This window comes from Mandrillus leucophaeus, unplaced genomic scaffold, assembly GCF_000951045.1.
Source record: "Mandrillus leucophaeus isolate KB7577 unplaced genomic scaffold, Mleu.le_1.0 Scaffold98, whole genome shotgun sequence".
In the NCBI taxonomy this organism is placed as follows: Eukaryota; Metazoa; Chordata; class Mammalia; order Primates; family Cercopithecidae; genus Mandrillus; species Mandrillus leucophaeus.
The window spans coordinates 153,632-173,486 of NW_012110696.1; the positions used below are offsets into that span (position 1 = coordinate 153,632).

The following is a 19,855-nucleotide window of genomic DNA, read 5'->3' on the forward strand; positions in this document are numbered from 1 at the left end:
GCCCAGGAGTTCAACACCAGCCTAGGCAACATGATGAGATCCTGTCTCTACCAAAAAAAGAAAGAAAGAAAAAAATATATATGGATTTGTTCCTTCTTTGAGAAACGGAAATTGTATCTTGACTTTCTTTTGCGGGGGGAACAATTTAGCATTTTTTTCTAACTGTGGAAGTTCAAATGAAATATATCTCTCTTTTTGAAATTTTTTTATTTTTTGTGGAGAGGAGTCTTGCTATGTTGCCCAGGCTGGTCTCAAGCTCCTGGTCTCCCACCTCAGCCTCCTGAAGTGCTGGGATCACAGGTGTGAGCCACTGTGCTTGGCTGCAATATATATTATAGTGTGGAAATTGGCAACTATTCTCTACTTAGTTATTAGCAAACAACATATATGCCAATCCCAATGCTAAATTAAAACATGGACTATGATTAGTGATTCCTGTCTAGTTTATTTCTCATAAATATAATATGGCCTTCTAATATTAAAACAATCTGTACACATTAAGGACACTGAATAAACATTCATCATGCTTTTTGTAATGAATGTTTTACTTATTAATCATTCATCCTTCTCTTCCTTCCCTACCAAATCAGAGTTTCTGCTCGATTTTGACCTTCCCCTCTAGGATGTGCTTTCAGCGCAGTCTCTGGTGGCTGCTGTGCATTCTGAACCCCTCTCTCCCCTTCCTTACACTGACTTTAAGTAGAAGAGCAGCGAAACGTTGCCGTATTTACCAGGAGGCAGGGGCTGTGTGACTGGGCCAACCCCAGCCCTCCTCACCTTGTGCAGCCATGCTGAATGACCTGGCTCCTGACACACACCTGGGCCATGGCTGCCCCACTCTCAAGCTTTCTCCAGCTGTGAGTTCCTGCAGCTTCACTACCCTGGCTGGCCACCCAACTCTAAGTGCTTCTTCAGCCTTCTTCGTGAGTTCTTGCTCCTCTTCCTACTTCCTTGACCAATCAGCACCCACCTCTGCCTGCAAGCTCTCGTCATGCCTATGACTGCACAGATCACAGGGGCAGGGCTCATTTGGGATTCATTTGTCCATTTCTCTTATTAGGTCATAAACTCCTGAGGGCAAGAACTGTGTCCTGTTCATGACTCAATAGTAGACAGTCAATTAATGTAATCAATCTTACTGATTATATGAACTTTGAAAAGTTACGCTAGACTCTGCCTTCTCTGTTCCTCTGTCACTGATTGAGTCTACTCCACTGATTGACTATCGCGCCCAGGCAGAACACTCTCAGTTTTTCCTTTCTAGCGGACAATATTCATCACGAGTGCAAAGAATTTCAGTAAGAACATTTAACATAGCCTGAATCACACCTATGAATTCTCTTTATTCCAAACCTTCAGGAAAGTTAAACTTCCTGCCTCCTGAAGCCACCCATCTCATCTGTGATCTGTGATCCTGTCCAGTACTGGCTGGCAGCATACAAGGACACTGGCCCCTCTGAGGCCTTCTTTCCCCACACTGACATGTCCTCACATCTACACCTCTTGAGGTCACGTGGTGTTAGGATGGACCACTGTGACCCCCATCTAAGAGGTCTGATGTGCAGCATGGAAGGGATCTGCTCCAGAGCCCTGTGTCTGATGATGTGGCTGCAGGACTAAGAACCCAAGGGCAGTGTTCTAATACAGCTCTAGGAACTGAGTAACGATCCTGACAAAGTCAAGATGAACCTGAAAGGTGCACCGTACGGTGCATGTTTCCATCTCCCCACTCCCATTGTCTGCAGCTGTGCTGTGGCCTCTTCATGCTGTCATCCTTTTTTTTCCCCAGGCTTTCAAACTCAGGCTAAGATCCTACCTATTCTTTGAGATCATTTCCAAGGGCTACCTTCCACATAAAATTTTCTCTCCAGTCCTTGCAAAAGAATGAAATTCTTCACAGCAACGCTATAACACAGAACACATCCTGCGTGTCCTCCTATCACAGTGTGGGCTCACTTTCCTTGTGTGCTGGAGGCCCCACGGGCCTGCCCTCTGGACCATGCCGGGTTCTGTCCCTGCAATAAGCAGCTCAGGGGCTCCCACACTGTGGACAGGGAGTGGATACCCATGTAACACAGTCATCAGGCCCCAAACAGCCAGGACCTGCTGTTAAGGCAAAAGCCTAAGTACCTGACTGACCTATTTCAAAAGCGCCACCTCTCTCGCTTGCTTGTGGGACGGTGGGGACTGAGCTGATGCAGCTGGTCATTCAGCAGCCTATGCATTCTCTGTGCTCTTGTCCCCACTGAGTCCAAACACAAAGGTTATCTTTAAAAAATAAAACAATAGGCCGAGCGCGGTGGCTCACGCCTGTAATCCCAGCACTTTGGGAGGCTGAGGCGGGCGGATCACGAGGTCAGGAGATCTGAAACCATCCTGGCTAACACGGTGAAACCCCGTCTCTACTAAAAATACAAAAAATTAGCCAGGCATGGTGGTGGACGGCTGTAGTCCCAGCTACTCGGCAGGCTGAGGCAGGAGAATGGCGTGAACCTGGGAGGCAGAGCTTGCAGTGAGCCGAGATCACGCCACTGCTCTCCAGCACAGCGAGACTCTGTCTCAAAAAAAAAAAAAAAAAACAATACCAGGAACCCTTCACCTCTATATTTTATTGTAATTTACTGCTTCTTCATGACTTTGAGGGTGAAAATATTCAGATACTGCATAAAGACAGCAATCTCACTTGCTATAAGAACACCAACACTGGTGCTTTTAGACATAAGGTTTATCATCAAGTAGTGGCACCACTCTTACCAGATTATCAAGCATCCGCATGAGGGCTTCAAATTCCTGCTCACCAATCTGCCACTTGGGAAGCGATCCAGTGCCTTCTCCTACAGGAGACCCTGGGGAACGGGACTTGGCTTTGTACTTCTCAGGATTCAGCAGGACTAAGTTGTCTGGTCCTCCTGCACTGGCCAGAGTTCGAACCTTTTCCAAAACACACACAGCATGGCTTGAGTTCCTTACTGAGATCAAGAGGGTCAGATGACTTGAATAAAAATGCAGATTTCAAAAGAAACCAAATCTCTAGAGTGTAAGAATAGAAAATGTAGAATGCATAGTGATAGACTGATCACAGGCTTACTTTCAGATGTATTTCTTTAGCATGACAAAAATATTGGGCACCAAAGTTGGCAGAGAAATGAGAAAACACAGCACCTTTCAGGATCCTACAAAGGACTTGGGACCTCACTACGCCACAGACATAAGTCAAGAAGCAAAGGGGAGAACATGGACTAAGGGCTGACAGAGCAGAGGGGAACTCACAGCTGTAAGCTGCAGGCAACTCTCTGAGTCTCTACTTCTTTATGCCTGCTTTTTCAAAGAGTACTGTGGGGGGGTCACACGACATCACGTACGAGATGACACACGCTAAGCACCTGATGCCAGGCCTGGTACACACCAGTACTCCATAAACGGTAGTGACTGACATATTTGAAAATTTAAAAATTAGAAATGAAAAGTCCAGTAATCCTTTGCCAACTTCAATCAGTGAAACAGCATTTCTCCTGATCAAGTCCCAAATCCATGAGCTTATCTTTGGCAAAGAGATTGCTCAAAGACTCCTCTTCTACTCGGTAAGTATCAAAAAATCTATGTGAACCCCAGACACATCTAAATAAACTGCAGAGTGATTGGAATGGCTGTCCCCTACCTGGATCTCACAGGCAACCACAAGGTTATGGATGTAATAGAAGGCCTCCTCAACGCTCTCTCCAACTGACACGAGCCCATGGTTCCGGAGAATAAGAACCTGAGGAGAAGCAGGAGTGCTCTATGGAGCTGGACAAGAAGACTGGTCCTTTGCTTTACTCTTCTTTCTGCTGTACTTTAAATACCAGATTAGACGCCTACTGACCTTGCTTTTAGGCCCCAGATTTTTCTGAATCAAAACTTTTTCCTCTTCATCAACCAGAATGCCATGGTAGTCATGATAAGCCACTTCTCCAAGGGAAAGTGCCTCCGGGGAGATTGGCAAGAGGCCACATTTCATCGCAGAGACCTAGAGACCAAATGGTCACCATGAAGAAGGAAAAGCCGGGGTTACACAATGACCAATGATATGGTAAATGCTTTCCTCGCAGAAATAAAATAGGAAGGGAAGTGTTTTTGTTCTCTTCTTGAAAACAAATCAATCTATGAACTTAAGACAAACTTGACTTCCAGTGCTAACAATTCACACTTAAAAACAAAATTATCCTTAAACTAGGAGAGCTTCAAAAGAAAATCCGCATCTTTCTAGACTTTTTCCCACTGATTATAAGTGCTGTGTAAACCTGGATTTAATTATACAATGAGCACTGCATCTAGTGCAAGGAGCAGACCACAGACTCCTCTGAGGACTCAGTACATTTCAAAAGAAGGCTTCCCGTCAGGTATGGTGGCTCACACCTGTAATCCCAACATTCAAGAGGCTAAGGCAGGTGGATCACTTGAGCCCGGAAGTACGAGGTCAGCCTGGGCAACAAAGGGAGATCCCCGCCTCTACAAATAATATTTTTAAATTAGCCAGATGTGATGGCATGCATCTGTAGTCAAGAGGCTACTCAAGAGGCTGAAGCAGGAGAAATCCTGAACGCAGGAATTCAAAGCCAGCCTGGGCAACATATGAGACCCTCATCTCTTAAAAAAAAAAAAAAAAAAAAAAGGAGGAGGTTTTCCAAGTGCTCTAAAGTTTTGTGTACTTTTTATCTTAGGTTGTAGATAACATTGAAACACCTAAAAATTAGATGAAAGCAAATTTATACAAGTTTGTATATATATAATTATATATATACAATTTATATATAATTTCTTATATAATTTCTCTACATGTATTTAAGTAAAACTGACTCTCAAAGAGAAAAATCTAAGTGTTCATAGAGTCCTTAAGTTTCCTAAAATTCCCCAGAGTGGCCTCAGAATATGCCATTTTTGAAGGTCTTCTAAAGACAGCAACATTATGACCCTAAAGTAACAGGCTCCGAAGATTCAAAAACTATCTTTAGGTACAACAATTCCATACAGAAAAGTTCATCTAAAAAGACAGTACCACCTTTAACTCCTTCCATAGTATCAGCTCTCATACAAGAAATTTCCTTACCAAGCAAAATTATTTTGATAATTTTAAAAACAGGCTGGGCGCAGTGGCTCATGCCCATAAACCCAGTAATCTGGGAGCCAAGGCAGGCAGATCACTTGAAGCCAGGAGTTCAAGACCAGCCTGGTCAACATGGTGAAACCCCATCTCTACCAAAAAATACAAACATCAGCCAGGTGAAGTGGCACGTCCCTGTAGTCCCAGCTACTCAGGAGACTGAGGTGGGAGAATTGTTTAGAACCCAGGAGGTGGAAGTTGCAGTGAGCCAAGATCGTGCCACTGCACTCCAGCCTGGGAGACAGAGTGAGATCCTGTCTCAAAAAAACAAACAAAAACACATTACATGATAGCTGTTCATAACCATATTGTCAAAAGTACCTTTAATACTTCTTGGCCGGGCGCGGTGACTCAAGCCTGTAATCCCAGCACTTTGGGAGGCCGAGACGGGCGGATCACAAGGTCAGGAGATCAAGACCATCCTGGCTAACACGGTGAAACCCCGTCTCTACTAAAAAAAAATACAAAAAACTAGCCGGGCATGGTGGCGGCACCTGTAGTCCCAGCTACTCAGGAGGCTGAGGCAGGAGAATGGCGTGAACCAGGGAGGCGGAGCTTGCAGTAAGCCGAGATCGCGCCACCGCACTCCAGCCCGGGCGACAGAGCGAGACTCCGTCTAAAAAAAAAAAAAAAAAAAAAACTTCTTAAAAATCCATAAACATTTTAGTGGCTGGAGTGACATGCATTCTTCCAGGAAAAAAAAATCACATCATTCACACAATGACGTATCTATTAAACCACGATGAAACAAACCAGAGGTAATATTCATCCAAATAATCTAACACACATGACATTAAAACATCAAGATCAGGTTGGGCGTGGTGGTTCACGCCTGTAATCCCAGCACTTTGGGAGGCCAAGGTGGGCAGATCACTTGAGGTCTGGAGTTCGAGACCAGCCTGGTCAACATGATGAAACCCCATCTTGACTAAAAGTACAAAAATTAGCCGGGCGTGGTGGTGTGCACCTGTAGTCCCAGCTACTTGGGAGGCTGAAGCAAGAGAATTGCTTGAACCCGAGGGGCAGAGGTTCCAGTGAGCTGAGAGTACGCCACTGCACTTCAGCCTGCGTGACAGCAAGACTCCATCTCCAAAAAAAAACCCAAGATCAATTAAAATACAGCATTACTGAATCAATAAGGTCATCTGTTGTACAATAAACCCCAAAAGTTCTTACACAGAATTGGTGATAAAAAGCATATTTCTCAAGTACTGTGCTTTCACATGACATTGAGCAGATAGCCTGCATGTGCACTTTCACACGGAGGGGTCTGGGGCTTTGTCAAGGTGGCCCGTTCATACCAGAAGGGGGAGGGGAGGGCTCCTGAGCAGCTTGGAAGCCAAGCCTCATAACAGCCTGCACTGCCTGTGTCTCTTCCCCCAGCTGCTCCTTTTCTTCTCCCCGTCACAATCCAGCCTGGGTCCCGCTGGATGGCTACAGGGAGCTGGACAGGTTGGTTTCTAGGCTTCAACCTCTCCCTTTCCCCAGCTCATCCTCACAGACTGTCCTCATGTTCAAGTTTCCTGCACCCCAAAAACCCTTCCCTGAGCCCACAGCACCCTGAACCCGCCACGCCAGCTTGCCCTCTCCTTTTCCCATTCTTGTTCTCGAATGAGGTGCCTGCTTACTGCTGTCATTTTGCACTTCCCCACAGTCTTTGACACCCTGAAATCTTACCTCTCCCTCAAGTCTCTATAACTTTGTTTTGTTTACTGTTATTTTACTTTTTTGAGACAAGGTCTTACTGTCACTCAGGCTAGAGTTCAGTGGCACAATCATAGCTCACTGAAACCTCAACCTCCTTGGTTCAAAATCTTGCACCTCAGCCTCCCAAGTAGCTGGGAGTACAGGCATGCATCACACCTGGTTAATTTTTTAATTTTTTTGTACAGATGGGGTCTCACTATGTTGCCCAGGCTGGTCTCCAACTCCTGGGCTCAGCAATCCTCTCACCTCAGCATCCCAAAGCCGTGTGATTATAGGCATGAGCCACCAGGCCCAGCCATAATTTTCTAATTGTTAAATCTAATAGGCATTTTCAGACTTATTACATGTTTTTCAAAATTAAATGGGATATATGGATCCCTTACAAGGAAAAAACAATTATTTTAAGAAAGTCACACTTAGTGGTAAACCATTTTTTTTATATTCAACAAAATTAGTTTTACTGACTATAAACAAGGAAGGGCAAGTCAGAGGAAATGTGCAGTGCCTTTCACTAAGCAGCTTTAAAACTTGAGATGCTACCAGGGCAGCCACTCACCGCGGCCCCTGCTGGGGTGTGAATGTGCACAACACACTTCACGTCCGGGCGTGCAGCATAAATTGCAGAGTGTAAGGTGAAGCCAGCTTGATTTACTCCCAGATTAGTGCTTCCACGATCTACTACATCTCCTTGCAGATTGATCTTAACCTGAAAATAAAAAACAAAACATTTAAATACCATGAGGACTTCATTTTTCTTTCTTTTTTTTTTGATATGGTCTGGCTCTGTCACCCAGGCTGGAGTGCAGTGGTGCGACCTCGGCTTACTGCATCCTCCACCTCCCAGGTTCCAACAATTCTCCCACCTCAGCCTCCCAGGTAGCTGGGACTACATACAGGTGTGCACCACATGCACGGCTAATTTTTGTATTTTTTTGTAGAGTTGGGGTATTGTCATATTGGCCAGACTGGTCTCGAACTTCTGGACTCAAGTAATCCACCCGCATTGACCTCCCAAAGTACTGGAATTACAGGTGTGAGCCAATGTACCCCACCGCAAGAGGACTTCAAATTACCCTCACTAGAAACTATTGAAACCCAAGGTGACAATATTTGTAACTTCTCTCAAAGGTTTTTCTGTAACTGAACACATCACATAAAACACAGGCTCTTTCTTTTTTCTTGGGTTTTACATATTTAGCTGATCTGAAGATGTCAAATGACCTAATATGACCTGCACATACAAGCTACCAAAGAGAAGGACATTCTTACCAAACTGGATGCAGTCACTTCACTGTAAAGAAGCCCAAAAGGTACAATGAGGAAGTGTTCCTGCTCAGAGTTCACTCTGGTCTGTGGGGAAAATGACTGAATTAGCTCAAAGATTCAAGTGAAATTATTTGCATCTCTTTCAGGCTACAAACTCATAGGTTTGTTTAGAGTGAGCTATGCAGGGAAGTGTTCATGCACAATGCCTGTCACGAAGCTAAGGTGTACTGGAAGCTTTCCATTATTCTATTGTACTAATTTATCACATATATAAAGTGCTTCTTGCTCACGTTCATGATAACTGACTTTATACAGGAAAAAAATAGTTCCACACTAGCCTTCTGACAGGTCAATACATTACTGCTGGGTTACTCTATTGCACTTTCTAGTGGCTGCCAGTGTCAAAGACAAAAAGGTCTCACCCTCAGGGATATAACAATGAAAACCAAAACTTACTTTTTTTTTTTTTTTTTGGAGACAGGGTCTCACTCTGTTGCCCAGGCTGGAGTGCAGTGGCGTGATCATGGCTCACTGCAACTTCTGCCTCCCAGGATCAAGTGATCCTCCCACCTCAGCCTCCCAAGTAGCTGGGACTACAAGTGCACAACACCATGACCAGCTAATTTTTGTATTTTGTATAGAGACAGGGTTTCGCCACGCTGGCCAGGCTGGTCTCAAAAACTCCCGGGCTCAATTGATCCACCTGCCTTGGCCTCTCAAAGTGCTGGGATTATAGGCATGAGCCCCCTGCCTGGCCAAAACTTACTTTTAAAAAGTCAAACAGAATGTCCTTTTTTTTTCTCCTTGCTGCAGTAGGCATTGACAAAATGAATTTTTTATTTTTTGAGACCGAGTCTGGCTCTGTGGCCCAGGCTGGAGTGCAGTGGTGCGATCTCAGCTCACCGCAAGCTCCGCCTCCCGGGTTCACGTCATTCTCCTGCCTCAGCCTCCCGAGTAGCTGGGACTACAGGCGCCTGCCACCACGCCCGGCTAATTTTTTGTATTTTTAGTAGAGATGGGATTTCACCTTGTTAGCCAGGATGGTCTCGATCTCCTGACCTCATGATCCGCCCGTCTCGGCCTCCCAAAGCGCTGGGATTACAGGCTTGAGCCACCGCGCCTGGCTGACAAAATGAATTTTTAAAAATACTTAACACCTAGGCTGGGCACTGTGGCTCAAGCCTGTAATCCTAGCGCTTTGGGAGGTGAAGACAAGTGGATCACTTGAGGCCAGGAGTTTGGGACCAGCCTGGTCAACATGGCAAAACCCTGTCTGTACTAAAAAAAAAATAAAATATACAACTTAGCCGCGTGTGGTGGCAGGTGCCTGCAGTCCTAGCCACTCAGGTGGCTGAGGCATGAGAATCACTTGGAACCCAAGAGGCAGAGGTTGCAGTGAGTCATGATCATGCCACTGCACTCTAGCCTGGGTGACAGATAAGACCCTATGTCAATAAAAAAAAATAAAATAAAATAAATAATTAAAACCAACCTGTAGGATGTTGATCATAAAAATCACAATGACAGCAATCTCTTCCTTACTGCTTGAGCCGTTTTGGTTTGTTTTTGTTTTTTTTTTTTTTTGAGATGGGGTCTCACTCTGTTGCCCAGGCTGTAATGCAGTGGCACGATCACGCTCACTGCAGCCTCAACCTCCTGGCTCAAGCGATTCACACATCTCAGCCTCCTGAGCAGCTGGGACTACACGCACAAGTCATTAAGCCTGCCTATTTTTTAAATTTTTATTTTGGTAGAGATGGGGTCTCACTAAGTTGCCCAGGCTTGTCTTGAACTCCTGAGCTCAAGCAATTCTCCTGCCTCAGCCTCTCAAAATGCTAGGATTAGAGGTGTGAGCCACTGTGCCCAGCATAATTCATTTTTTAAGTCTCTACAACACCACATCCTCATTGCCTTCGTTGGTTTGCCTCTTCATATGGTATGTTTTTCTTCCACAGTAATTCAGATTTGGTTTACACTATGCATCGAGCATATGCTAGACACTAGGAATACAGCAGTGAAAAAGAAGAGACCTGCCCTCAAAAATATTCAATCTAGTTTTTATAATGATTTTGGTATAGGCTCAAAAGGCTTCCTAAAGATTAAGTTCAAACACATTTACCACTGGGTTAAGGAACCCAGATCCTAACTAGGGTCAGATAGGTGGAGCTGAGTGTTTGTTGAAAATGACTTAAGGTGTTTAGTCCAGCTTCCTAACCCACATAGTGATCTCTTCTGTAGTGGCCCAAATCGAAGCACACCCAGGGTCTGCTTGTTCTAGTTTCAGTGACGGGGATGCTCACTCCAGCCTCCCTCATTTCTTCATTCAGGAAAGAAATGGCCACCTACTCAATGAGAGCCCACCACGTCATGGGTGCTGAAGCACTGTGACAAACAGCTGCTGGACAGACGTAAGGATTAAAACGTTCTTTCTAGCACTGAGAAGAAATCTGTTTTCCTGTGTTTGTCACCACTGCCTCTAGTATATAACACAGAACAAAGTCTAACCCCCTTCTACAATCTAATTTTCAGGCATCTGAATCTATCCTGTCTCCCTTTATATGATCTTTAGGCTAAACTCACCTGATTGCCTTAGTAGAGCATAACAGGGTTAAGAGCACAAAATCCAAAGTCAGATAAGATTTGGGTTCAAATCCTAGCTCTGCCAAGAACTGGCTATGATGTTTTGGGCACCCTGTTTTCCTCATGACTAAGTGGGGATGAAAAGAGCCTGTGTTGACAATAAAGCTTGCAATAAATGGCATCTCCCCATTATTACCATCATTAGTGGTAGTGGGAGCAGCAACAGTAAATCATTGCTGGGGTCATTTACATGGATAGTGAACTACAACACCCAGTCTCTATAAATCTCTATGACCCACTTCTTTGCAAAGCTGAGTGAGCCTTGCTTCCTATTTCCTAAAGTCAGCTCCTTTATCCTTTTTTTTTTTTTTTTTTTTCCTGTTTTTGAGACAAAGCTCATTCTGTCGCCTGGAGTGCAGGGGCATGTTATCAGCTCACTGCAACCTTTGCCTCCCGGGTTCAAGTGATTCTCCTGCCTCAGCCTCTGAGTAGCTGGGATTACAGGCACACCATGCCCAGCTAATTTCTGTATTTTTAGTAGAGACAGGGTTTCACCACGTCGGCCAGGCTGGTCTCAAACTCATGGCCTCAAGTGATGTGCCCACTTTTTCTGGTCTCCAAAAATGCTAGGATTACAGGCGTGAGCCACTGTGCCCAGCCTCCTTTATCTTAAAAAGCATGCAGACTTTCTTCTTTTTTCTTTTTTTTTTAAATAGAGACAGGGTTTCACTATGTTGCCCAAGCTGGTCCCAAACTTTTGAGCTCAAATGATCCTCCTGCCTTGGCCTCCCAAAGTGCTGGGATTACAGGCAGGAGTCACTGTACCTGGCCCATGCTGACCTTTTAAACTATTTAACACAAAAGTAAGCAGCTGTCTTAATTCCTAAGTTCGGTCAAAACAAAACATAAAACAAGGGATCTGTGTATATACTGGTTGGAATGAAGAAAAATAAGGATGAAAATAGGAAAAGATTAAGTTTCAGATTTTTTTTTTTTTTTTTTGCTTATTTTAAAAGCCTTTATTTTGAAAACACACATACAAGGGTATTTAGAAGATACAAGGGTATTTAGAAGATATAAGACAATGTAAGTGTAAGTCAAACATCCACGTAGCTATCAATTAGCTTAAGAAATACAGTAATTCTAGTGGCCAGGTGCGGTGGCTCACATCTGTAATCCCAGCACTTTGGGAGACCGAGAAGGGTGGATCACGTGGTCAGGAGATGGAGACCATCCTGGCTAAAACGGTGAAACCCTGTCTCTACTACAAATACAAAAAAAAATTAGCCGGGCGTGGTGGCGGGCGCCTATACTCCCAGCTACTCGGGAGGTTGAGGCAGGAGAATGGTGTGAACCTGGTACACAGAGCTTGCAGACAGCCGAGATCGCGCCACTGCACTTCAGCCTGGGCGACAGAGAAAGACTCCATCTCAAAAAAGAAAAAGAAAGAAATACAATAATTCCAGTTATCTCTGAAGCTGTTTCTCTTCCCTCATAACCCAAAAGTAACCACTATTCAGAATTACGTAGTAAGCATTCCCTTTTTTCTTTACAGTTTTCCCAGTCATCCCTAAGCAATTTATTGTTTAATTTTTACCTGCTTATTAACTTTACATAATTGAAATCATACTATGTTTTTCACTGACTTTTTTCTCAACATTATTTTTGTGATTCCTCCAGATTATGACCAACATGACTATAATTTATTTTCACTGCTGTATAGTATCCACTCAATGAATACACTAAAATTTATGAATCTATTCTTCCATAAGTGGATGTGGTTTCAGTCTTTGCTATTAAAAACTATGCTGCCATAAACATTCTTGTACCCGTCTCCTACTGTACATATTCAAGTTTCTCTAGCATAATAAAATAGGAGGTAACACCAAGTTATTTTCCAAAGAGCCTAATTGAAGATACAGTCCTGCAGTAGTAAGTACATGGTAGTTCTGTGCGTCTACAACCATCTTTTTTAAAAATTAAAATCTGATGTCTGGGACCAGGCGCAGTGGCTGACGCCTGTAATCCCAGCGCTTTGGGAGGCCGAGGCAGGCAGATCACGAGGTCAGGAGTTCGAGACCAGCCTGCCCAATATGGTGAAACCCTGTCTCTACTAAAAATACAAAAATTAGTGGCGTGTGGTGGCACATGCCTGTAGTGCCAGCTACTCGGGAAGCTGAGGCAGGAGAATCCCCTGAACCCGGGAGGTGGAGGCTACAGGGAGCAGAGATCATGCCACTGACTCCAGCCTGGGTGACAGAATGAGACTCTGTCTCCAAAAAAAAAAAAAAAAAAAAAAAAATCCTGGTATCTATGACATTTGTGATATGAATTTGAATTTATAATTTCCTGGTTACTAAATGATTTCAGTAACTTCATATTTTTATAAGGCATTCTTATCTCCCCTTCTGTGAAACTCCTTTCTTGCCTTTTGTCCATTTTATACTGGTTTGTCTTTTTCTTACTGACAGTTATCTATTCCAGATATGATTTCTTTTTTTTTTTTTTTTTTTTTTTGAGACGGAGTCTCGCTCTGTCACCCTGGCTGGAGTGCAGTGGCACGATTTCAGCTCACTGCATCCTACACCTCCCAAGTTCAAGTGATTCCTGTCTCAGCCTCCGAGTAGCTGGGATTACAGGCACGCGCCATCATGCTTGGCTAATTTTGTATTTTTAGCAGAGACGGAGTTTCACATGTTGGCCACATTAGTCTCAAACTCCTGGCCTCAAGTGATGTGCCCAATTTGGTCTCCCAAAGTGTAGAGATTACAGGCGTGAACCGCTGCACCCAGCCCCAGATATTAATTTCTGTTGGCTACATGTGGGACAAACCTTCCGGGTTGCGGCTTTTATTATTACTGTCTTTATGGTATCTTTTATCTTTTTTTTTTTTTTTTTGAGACAGGGTCTCACTCTGCCACCCAGGCTGGAGTGCAGTGGCACAATCTCAGCTCGCTACAACCTCTGCCTCTAGGGTTCAAGCGATTCTCCTGTCTCGGCCTCCCCAGCAGCTGGGACTACAGGCACGCCACCATGCCTGGCTAATTTTTTTTGTATTTTTTGGTAGAGATAGGTTTTCACCATGTTGGCCAGGCTGGTCTCGAACTCCTAACGTCAGGTGATCCACCCACCTCAGCCTCTCAAAATGCTGGGATTACAGGCGTGAGCCACCACGCCTGGCCTATGGTATCTTTTAATAAGGAAAAATTTTGTTTACTTCAAATGTAGACAAATTTAACCATCTTTTCTTTTATAAGTGATTTTTGTATCACAAGACATCTTTCCTTAGGCCAGAGGTTCAAGGCCAGTGATTTTCACATATATTAGTCCTAAAATTGTTAAAGTATTACGTTTCACATTTAATCTTTAATTCACTGGGATTGCTTCGTAATTATGTATAGTATAGAAGTCTCATATAATTATTTCCACTTGTGACTTTTCTACCCAAGCGTCCCAACACCCGTCATTGCCAAGTCCGTCCCCCACCCCACTGAGCTGCAATGCCGACCCCGGCATTTCTGTTTCAATGCGTGCAATTCGGTCCCACTGATCCATCTGCATCTTCCTTTGCCCAAAGGACACTATATTAATTACCACCACTTTATATGAAGTTTGACATCTGGTAGAAAAAATCTCCTTGCCAAGCTGTTCTTCAGGAGTGTCTTAGCTATTTTTTTCCCCCCTCAAGACAGAATCTTACTCTGTTGCCCAGGCTGGAATACAGTGGCACGATCTCGGCTCACTGCAAGCTCCACCTCCCGGGTTCACACCATTCTGCTGCCTCAGCCTCCCAAGCAGCTGGGACTACAGGCGCCCGCCACCACGCCTAATTTTTTGTATTTTTAGTAGAGACGGGGTTTCACTGAGTTAGCGAGCATGGTCTCGATCTCCTGACCTCGTGATCCACTCGCCTCGGCCTCCCAAAGTGCTGGGATTACAGGCGTGAGCCACCGCACCCGGCCAAGTGTCTTAGCTATTCTTGGCCTTCTGCTCTTCCATCTTAATTTTAGAAGCATGCTGTCAGGTTCCACATTTAAAAAATATTACAGAGCTGTTTTTTTGGTCAGTCATTTCTCTTTTGTCTATATATATATATATATATATATATATATATATGCACATATTTCAGATAGCTGTAAACAGTATACATTTCATATTTTCTCATTTCTAATACCTTTCATTTTTCATGTTTCACTTGTTCTACATAATTTTGTAATTGTTTTTCATAGTATATAACATTTTCTCAAATTGATACTGAATAACTGAGCCATTTCCTATGTACTGCTGAATACTCAAGGACTCTTAAAATATTTCATTATTGGCTGGGTGCAGTGGCTCACGCCTATAACCCTAGCACTTTGGGAGGCCAAGGTGGGTGGATCACTTGAGGTCAGGAGTTCAAAACCAGCTTGGCCAACATGGTGAAATGCTGTCTCTAGTAAAAAAAAAAAAAAATTAGCCGGGTGTGGTGGCAGGTGCCTGTAATCCCTGCTACTTGGGAGCCCGAGACAGGAGAACTGCTTGAACCCGGGAGGTGGAAGTTGCAGTGAGCCGAGATCATACCACAGCACTCCAGCCTGGGCCACAGAGCGAGACTCTGCCTAAAATAATAATAATAATAATTTCATTATTACAAATAATGCTGGGCTGGGCACAGTAGCTCACACCTGTAATCCCAGCACTTTGGGAGGCCGAGGCAGGCAGATCACTTGAGGCCAGGAGTTTGAGACCAGCCTGGCCAACATGGCGAAACCCCGTCTCTACTAAAAATACAAAAATTAGCCAGTGGCATGGTGGTGCACACCTGCGCATGGTGGCACATACCTGTTCCAGCTACTTGGGAGGCCGAGGCAGGAGGATCACTTGAACCGAGGCAGTGGAGGTTGCAGTGAGCCGAGATTCCACCACTGCACTCCAGCCTGGGTGACAGAGAGACCCTATCTCAAAAACAGTAATAATAATGCTGTAATTAATATAATAATGCTTCCCTCTTTACTTATTTTAAGACTTATTTCCAACTGTAAGTTTAACAGATCTATTAATACATATTTTAATTTTAAAGGCTTAAAACATTCAATTCTCTGAATCTAAAGGAAAAAGGAGAAAATGCAAAATTACAAACATCAAGTAAAAATAGAGGACATTTTGAAGTCAGTTTCCTCTGCAGTGGTCCCTCCCTGTCAGACCAGCACTGCTCTCCGTGTGTGTGTCTCTTCCCACACATGTACTGCCCCTTCTCTGTGTATGAAGAATGAGACTCTCCTGTTGCAGACCAACGCAGTACCCAATTCAGTACCTCCAGAGGAGACCACTATCACATCCCTGAAGCACAGGGCACTGGTCACAAAGGTGGGTCCAGACCATCACCTTGGAGCTTAGCATTCTCTGGAATCCAGAATGGAGTTGAACGAGCACCAGCCACGTTCTGCAGGTGTGAAGCCTTGACGGTATTCCACTGACATCAGGATGGACAGGCCAAGCCATCAGCTAAGAGCCACCAAGAGAGGAAGCCCAGTACACTGTGCTAACTGGGCCACCCTGTCTTGTCCCCCTCCCCCCAGTCCCCACAAACACTTCTCCAAATCCAATGCAATCTTAAAGATCTGCTTCAGACAATCATCTCCAATCCTCTAACACCTACTAGCAAATTTAAATCCCTTTAGCAGAAAATCCCTATGACCCTCTTTAAAGGGCAGAATGACCTGCTGTCACTTTTTGTTGATACTGTTAGTATTTGCTTTTCTGTTAAGCGTCTGTACCATACCTAGATTGTAAATAAGAAATAGATGCCATAATAGTAAAACAAAATAAACCAACACCTTTCTTCCTTAAAGATTCTCTAGTTCTAGTTTATTTTAGGTAACTTGCATTTCTTTTTACTTGGTATTAAGCCCCATGGAGATAATTTACAGAAGAGTAAACACTTATGTTTTAATTTTGCCAATTCTTAAACAATTAAAGGAGGAGAAAACAAACAATTTAACCAATTCAAACTTATTTAATCAGCATTCAAAATAGGACTAGGCAAATAGCATTTTATTTATTTATTTTTTTTTTTTTTATTTTTTTTTTTTTTTTTTTTTTTTTTTTTTAATTTTTTTTTTTTTTTTTTGAGACAGAGTCTCGCTCTGCCGCCCAGGCTGGAGTGCAGTGGCGTGATCTTGGCTCACTGCAAGCTCCGCCTCCCGGGTTCACGCCATTCTCCTGCCTCAGCCTCCCGAGTAGCTGGGACTACAGGCGCCCGCCACCTCGCCCGGCTAGTTTTTTTGTATATTTTAGTAGAGACGGGGTTTCACCGTGTCAGCCAGGATGGTCTCGATCTCCTGACCTCGTGATCCGCCCGTCTTGGCCTCCCAAAGTGCTGGGATTACAGGCTTGAGCCACCGCGCCCGGCCACAAACAGCATTTTAAAACCTGCAAAGAATATGAAGCTGTTATCACAGCTAGGGATTCCATTTCCTACCACAGCTGTACCTTTTTCATGGCACTAATCTTCAGGCAACCATTTAGCATTAAGTCTCCACTGCAGCATTCTGTCAAGTATGGTTAGATGACAGAGGCCAGCACTTTCCCTGTAGCTACCAGGAAGGGAGCGGGCATTTGTGCTAGGCTAATGGGACCCACTGATCAAATGTCAAAAGGTCCAGCGAGCTCTTGTTCACAATCTTACTGAGGTCACTTCAGTTAAGCAGGGGTTTCATTCAGTTTTTCACCTGACATAGGTTTACTGCACGCCTACTCTGTGCCATGGGCCCTGGGGCTACAGCAGAGACCACAACAGAGGCTCTCCCTGTGGAACTTATATTCCTGTGGGCAGAGAGGGACAGTTACAGCTAAACACACAGAATGGATGTAACTGCTACAGGGGAATAAAGCAGCAGTGACATTCTACACAGAGTGAACGTGCTGCACACAAGAGCACGACATGGTAAGGCTTGCATTTTGAAAAGTTCATTTAAGCGGAAACAAGAACAGATGGATGGAAGCCAACTCAGTCTCTCTGGCAGAGACCAATATCAAGTCCCAGAGGCATAACACACTAACCACAAGGTGAGCTCCAGACCATCACCTCAGGAGGCTTAGCATTCCTCTGAGTCCAGAATGGAGCTTAACGAAGCACTGCTGGTTGTGAGTCCACGAGTGGAAAAACCTATGTGCGTGTGAGTACGGAGGAAATGCTTCAGCAAACTCAACAGCTTGCCTTGAGAGATGCACGTATTGGTGGAATTAGGCATCTGCATAAAGTACACTTGATACAAACAGCAGGCACTGTATTAACAACTTAAAATATCCTTTAAAAGAAGTGACATAAAAAAAATAGAAGACTGGAACAAGTTCCAAAACCAAAGGAAGGAAGCAGTTCAAAGGAAGAAGCTACCTCTACAAACGAGTGAAGGAACAGAAGAACCCTGGCAATGCACTGGGAATCTAAGAAGGCAGGAAAGGTGGAATTCCAAGCCAGGGGAGCAAAGTCTGGCCACAGGCAGAAGGCAGGACATTGTAACAGGTGGTCAAGAGTACAGAATGGCTACAAATGTCAGTAAGGGTACCCACTTTTTCTGTGACATGATGAGGTCATTTGGTGGAAGAAAGAGGTCGGGAGTCTCAAAGATAGTGGAGAAGGCTTGAATATTAGTAAGGTTGGAAGAGAGATGAGTTCTGGTTGCCAGGCTGTCATGGGTCCATTTGAGATTTGGGTGAATCTATGGAGAAAGGCAATGGGCTCTGCTAGGAGGGCTTCCACAGCAGGATTTGGCTACTCAGAAGCTGGGAGGGATAGTACAGGATTGGCAGAGTATTACTGAAACAAGGGACCAGGAAATACAAGATGGACAAAGTAGGGAATGAACAATAGGCTAATGGATTGGGATGAAGAAGTGACTGTCCATAAGGGAAGGACTCATGTTATCCACTGATAAAACCCCAGTTAGAACAGCACTTGGTCCAGAGAAAGCAGATACCCAGAATGAAGGAAAAGAGATCCTAATAATGTTGAAAAACAGTTAAAACTGGAGTAGCTGAAGAAATAAGTTTGAGAGATGGAAGGCTTTGGTCAGACTAAGAAAGAAAACATCATCATTCTTAGGTTTTTAAGCATAAAAATAATTTTAGAAACTATGTATAATCTGGTAAACACTTAGTTGTTTTATTAGGTTAGCATGCAAGAAAGAAATTTTCAAGAACTGCTATTCCTGTAACTTTTAACCCAAACTGGCTGATTCTCAGGTTATTAGACTCTGTAGTCAGGAATCAGAAGAGGTATTTCCAAGACTTATTGAAGCTCAGGCTGCTTTCCTCTTCTTCTAAACGGAAAGAGGTGGTGCCAGACACAAAATATTTCATTTATCTTTCAGTTACTACCCCATTGAATACTCACTGTGATATGATTGTAGATAAGCTGAGACCACCCAAAGAGATCTGCTAGTCTATAAAACGCTGCCAATTTACACCGCAACAACTTCTCTCCTTTGTCATATGCAATTGAATCAGATCCTCTAAGATCGTTCACAGGAGTCACCATACCAAGACCTGAAATACAGAAAAACAAAACTCAGCCAGGTGCAGTGGTATACGCCTGTAGTCCTAGTTACTCAGGCTAAGGCAGGAGGATCACCTGAAGCCATGAGTTTGAGGCTGTAGTGCTTAGGTTCCTAGCTGTGAATAGCCAAGGCAACAAGAGACTTATCAAAAAGCCTCAAAGATAAACATTTCTTATCAAATGTAAATCAAATACTAATGGTTCTGAGATATTTATCTTCCACATTAGGCAATAAAGTCTTGACAACTTCAAAGACACTTTCCTAATGACTGTTTTCCAATACTAACACAATTAAGTTAGAAATCAATAACAAAAAGATAGCCAAATTTGTGGGGTGCAGTAAAGAGTACTTAAAAGGAAATTTACAGCATTAAACGTATACATTAGAGAAAAGTGTTTTTAAGGCTTTTTGATTAAAGCAAAAGTTGAATCTTTGAGAAGATTAAAAATAAAATACAAATAATAAAATGAGATAAACCTCCAGCCAGACTTAACGAAAGACAGGAGATAGAAATAACCAATATGGGCTGGGCGCGGTGGCTCAAGCCTGTAATCCCAGCACTTTGGGAGGCCGAGACGGGCGGATCACGAGGTCAGGAGATCGAGACCATCCTGGCTAACAC

The 19,855-nt window shown here is 43.8% G+C and overlaps 1 protein-coding gene across 6 annotated transcripts in view; it reads right to left on the minus strand.

The window, feature by feature from the left end:
• ADD1 (adducin 1 (alpha)) overlaps positions 1 to 19,855 on the minus strand; it is a 103,265-nt gene that overhangs the window by 35,915 nt on the left and 47,495 nt on the right. For all 6 annotated transcript variants that reach the window (XM_011970831.1, XM_011970835.1, XM_011970829.1 and 3 more), the window contains 6 exons: positions 19,071 to 19,222; positions 8,117 to 8,197; positions 7,404 to 7,553; positions 3,863 to 4,006; positions 3,659 to 3,757; positions 2,755 to 2,931 (listed from right to left, as the gene is read on the minus strand). In XM_011970831.1, coding sequence (XP_011826221.1) covers positions 2,755 to 2,931; positions 3,659 to 3,757; positions 3,863 to 4,006; positions 7,404 to 7,553; positions 8,117 to 8,197; positions 19,071 to 19,222 — 803 coding nt within the window. The remainder of the gene's footprint in view (positions 1 to 2,754; positions 2,932 to 3,658; positions 3,758 to 3,862; positions 4,007 to 7,403; positions 7,554 to 8,116; positions 8,198 to 19,070; positions 19,223 to 19,855) is intronic.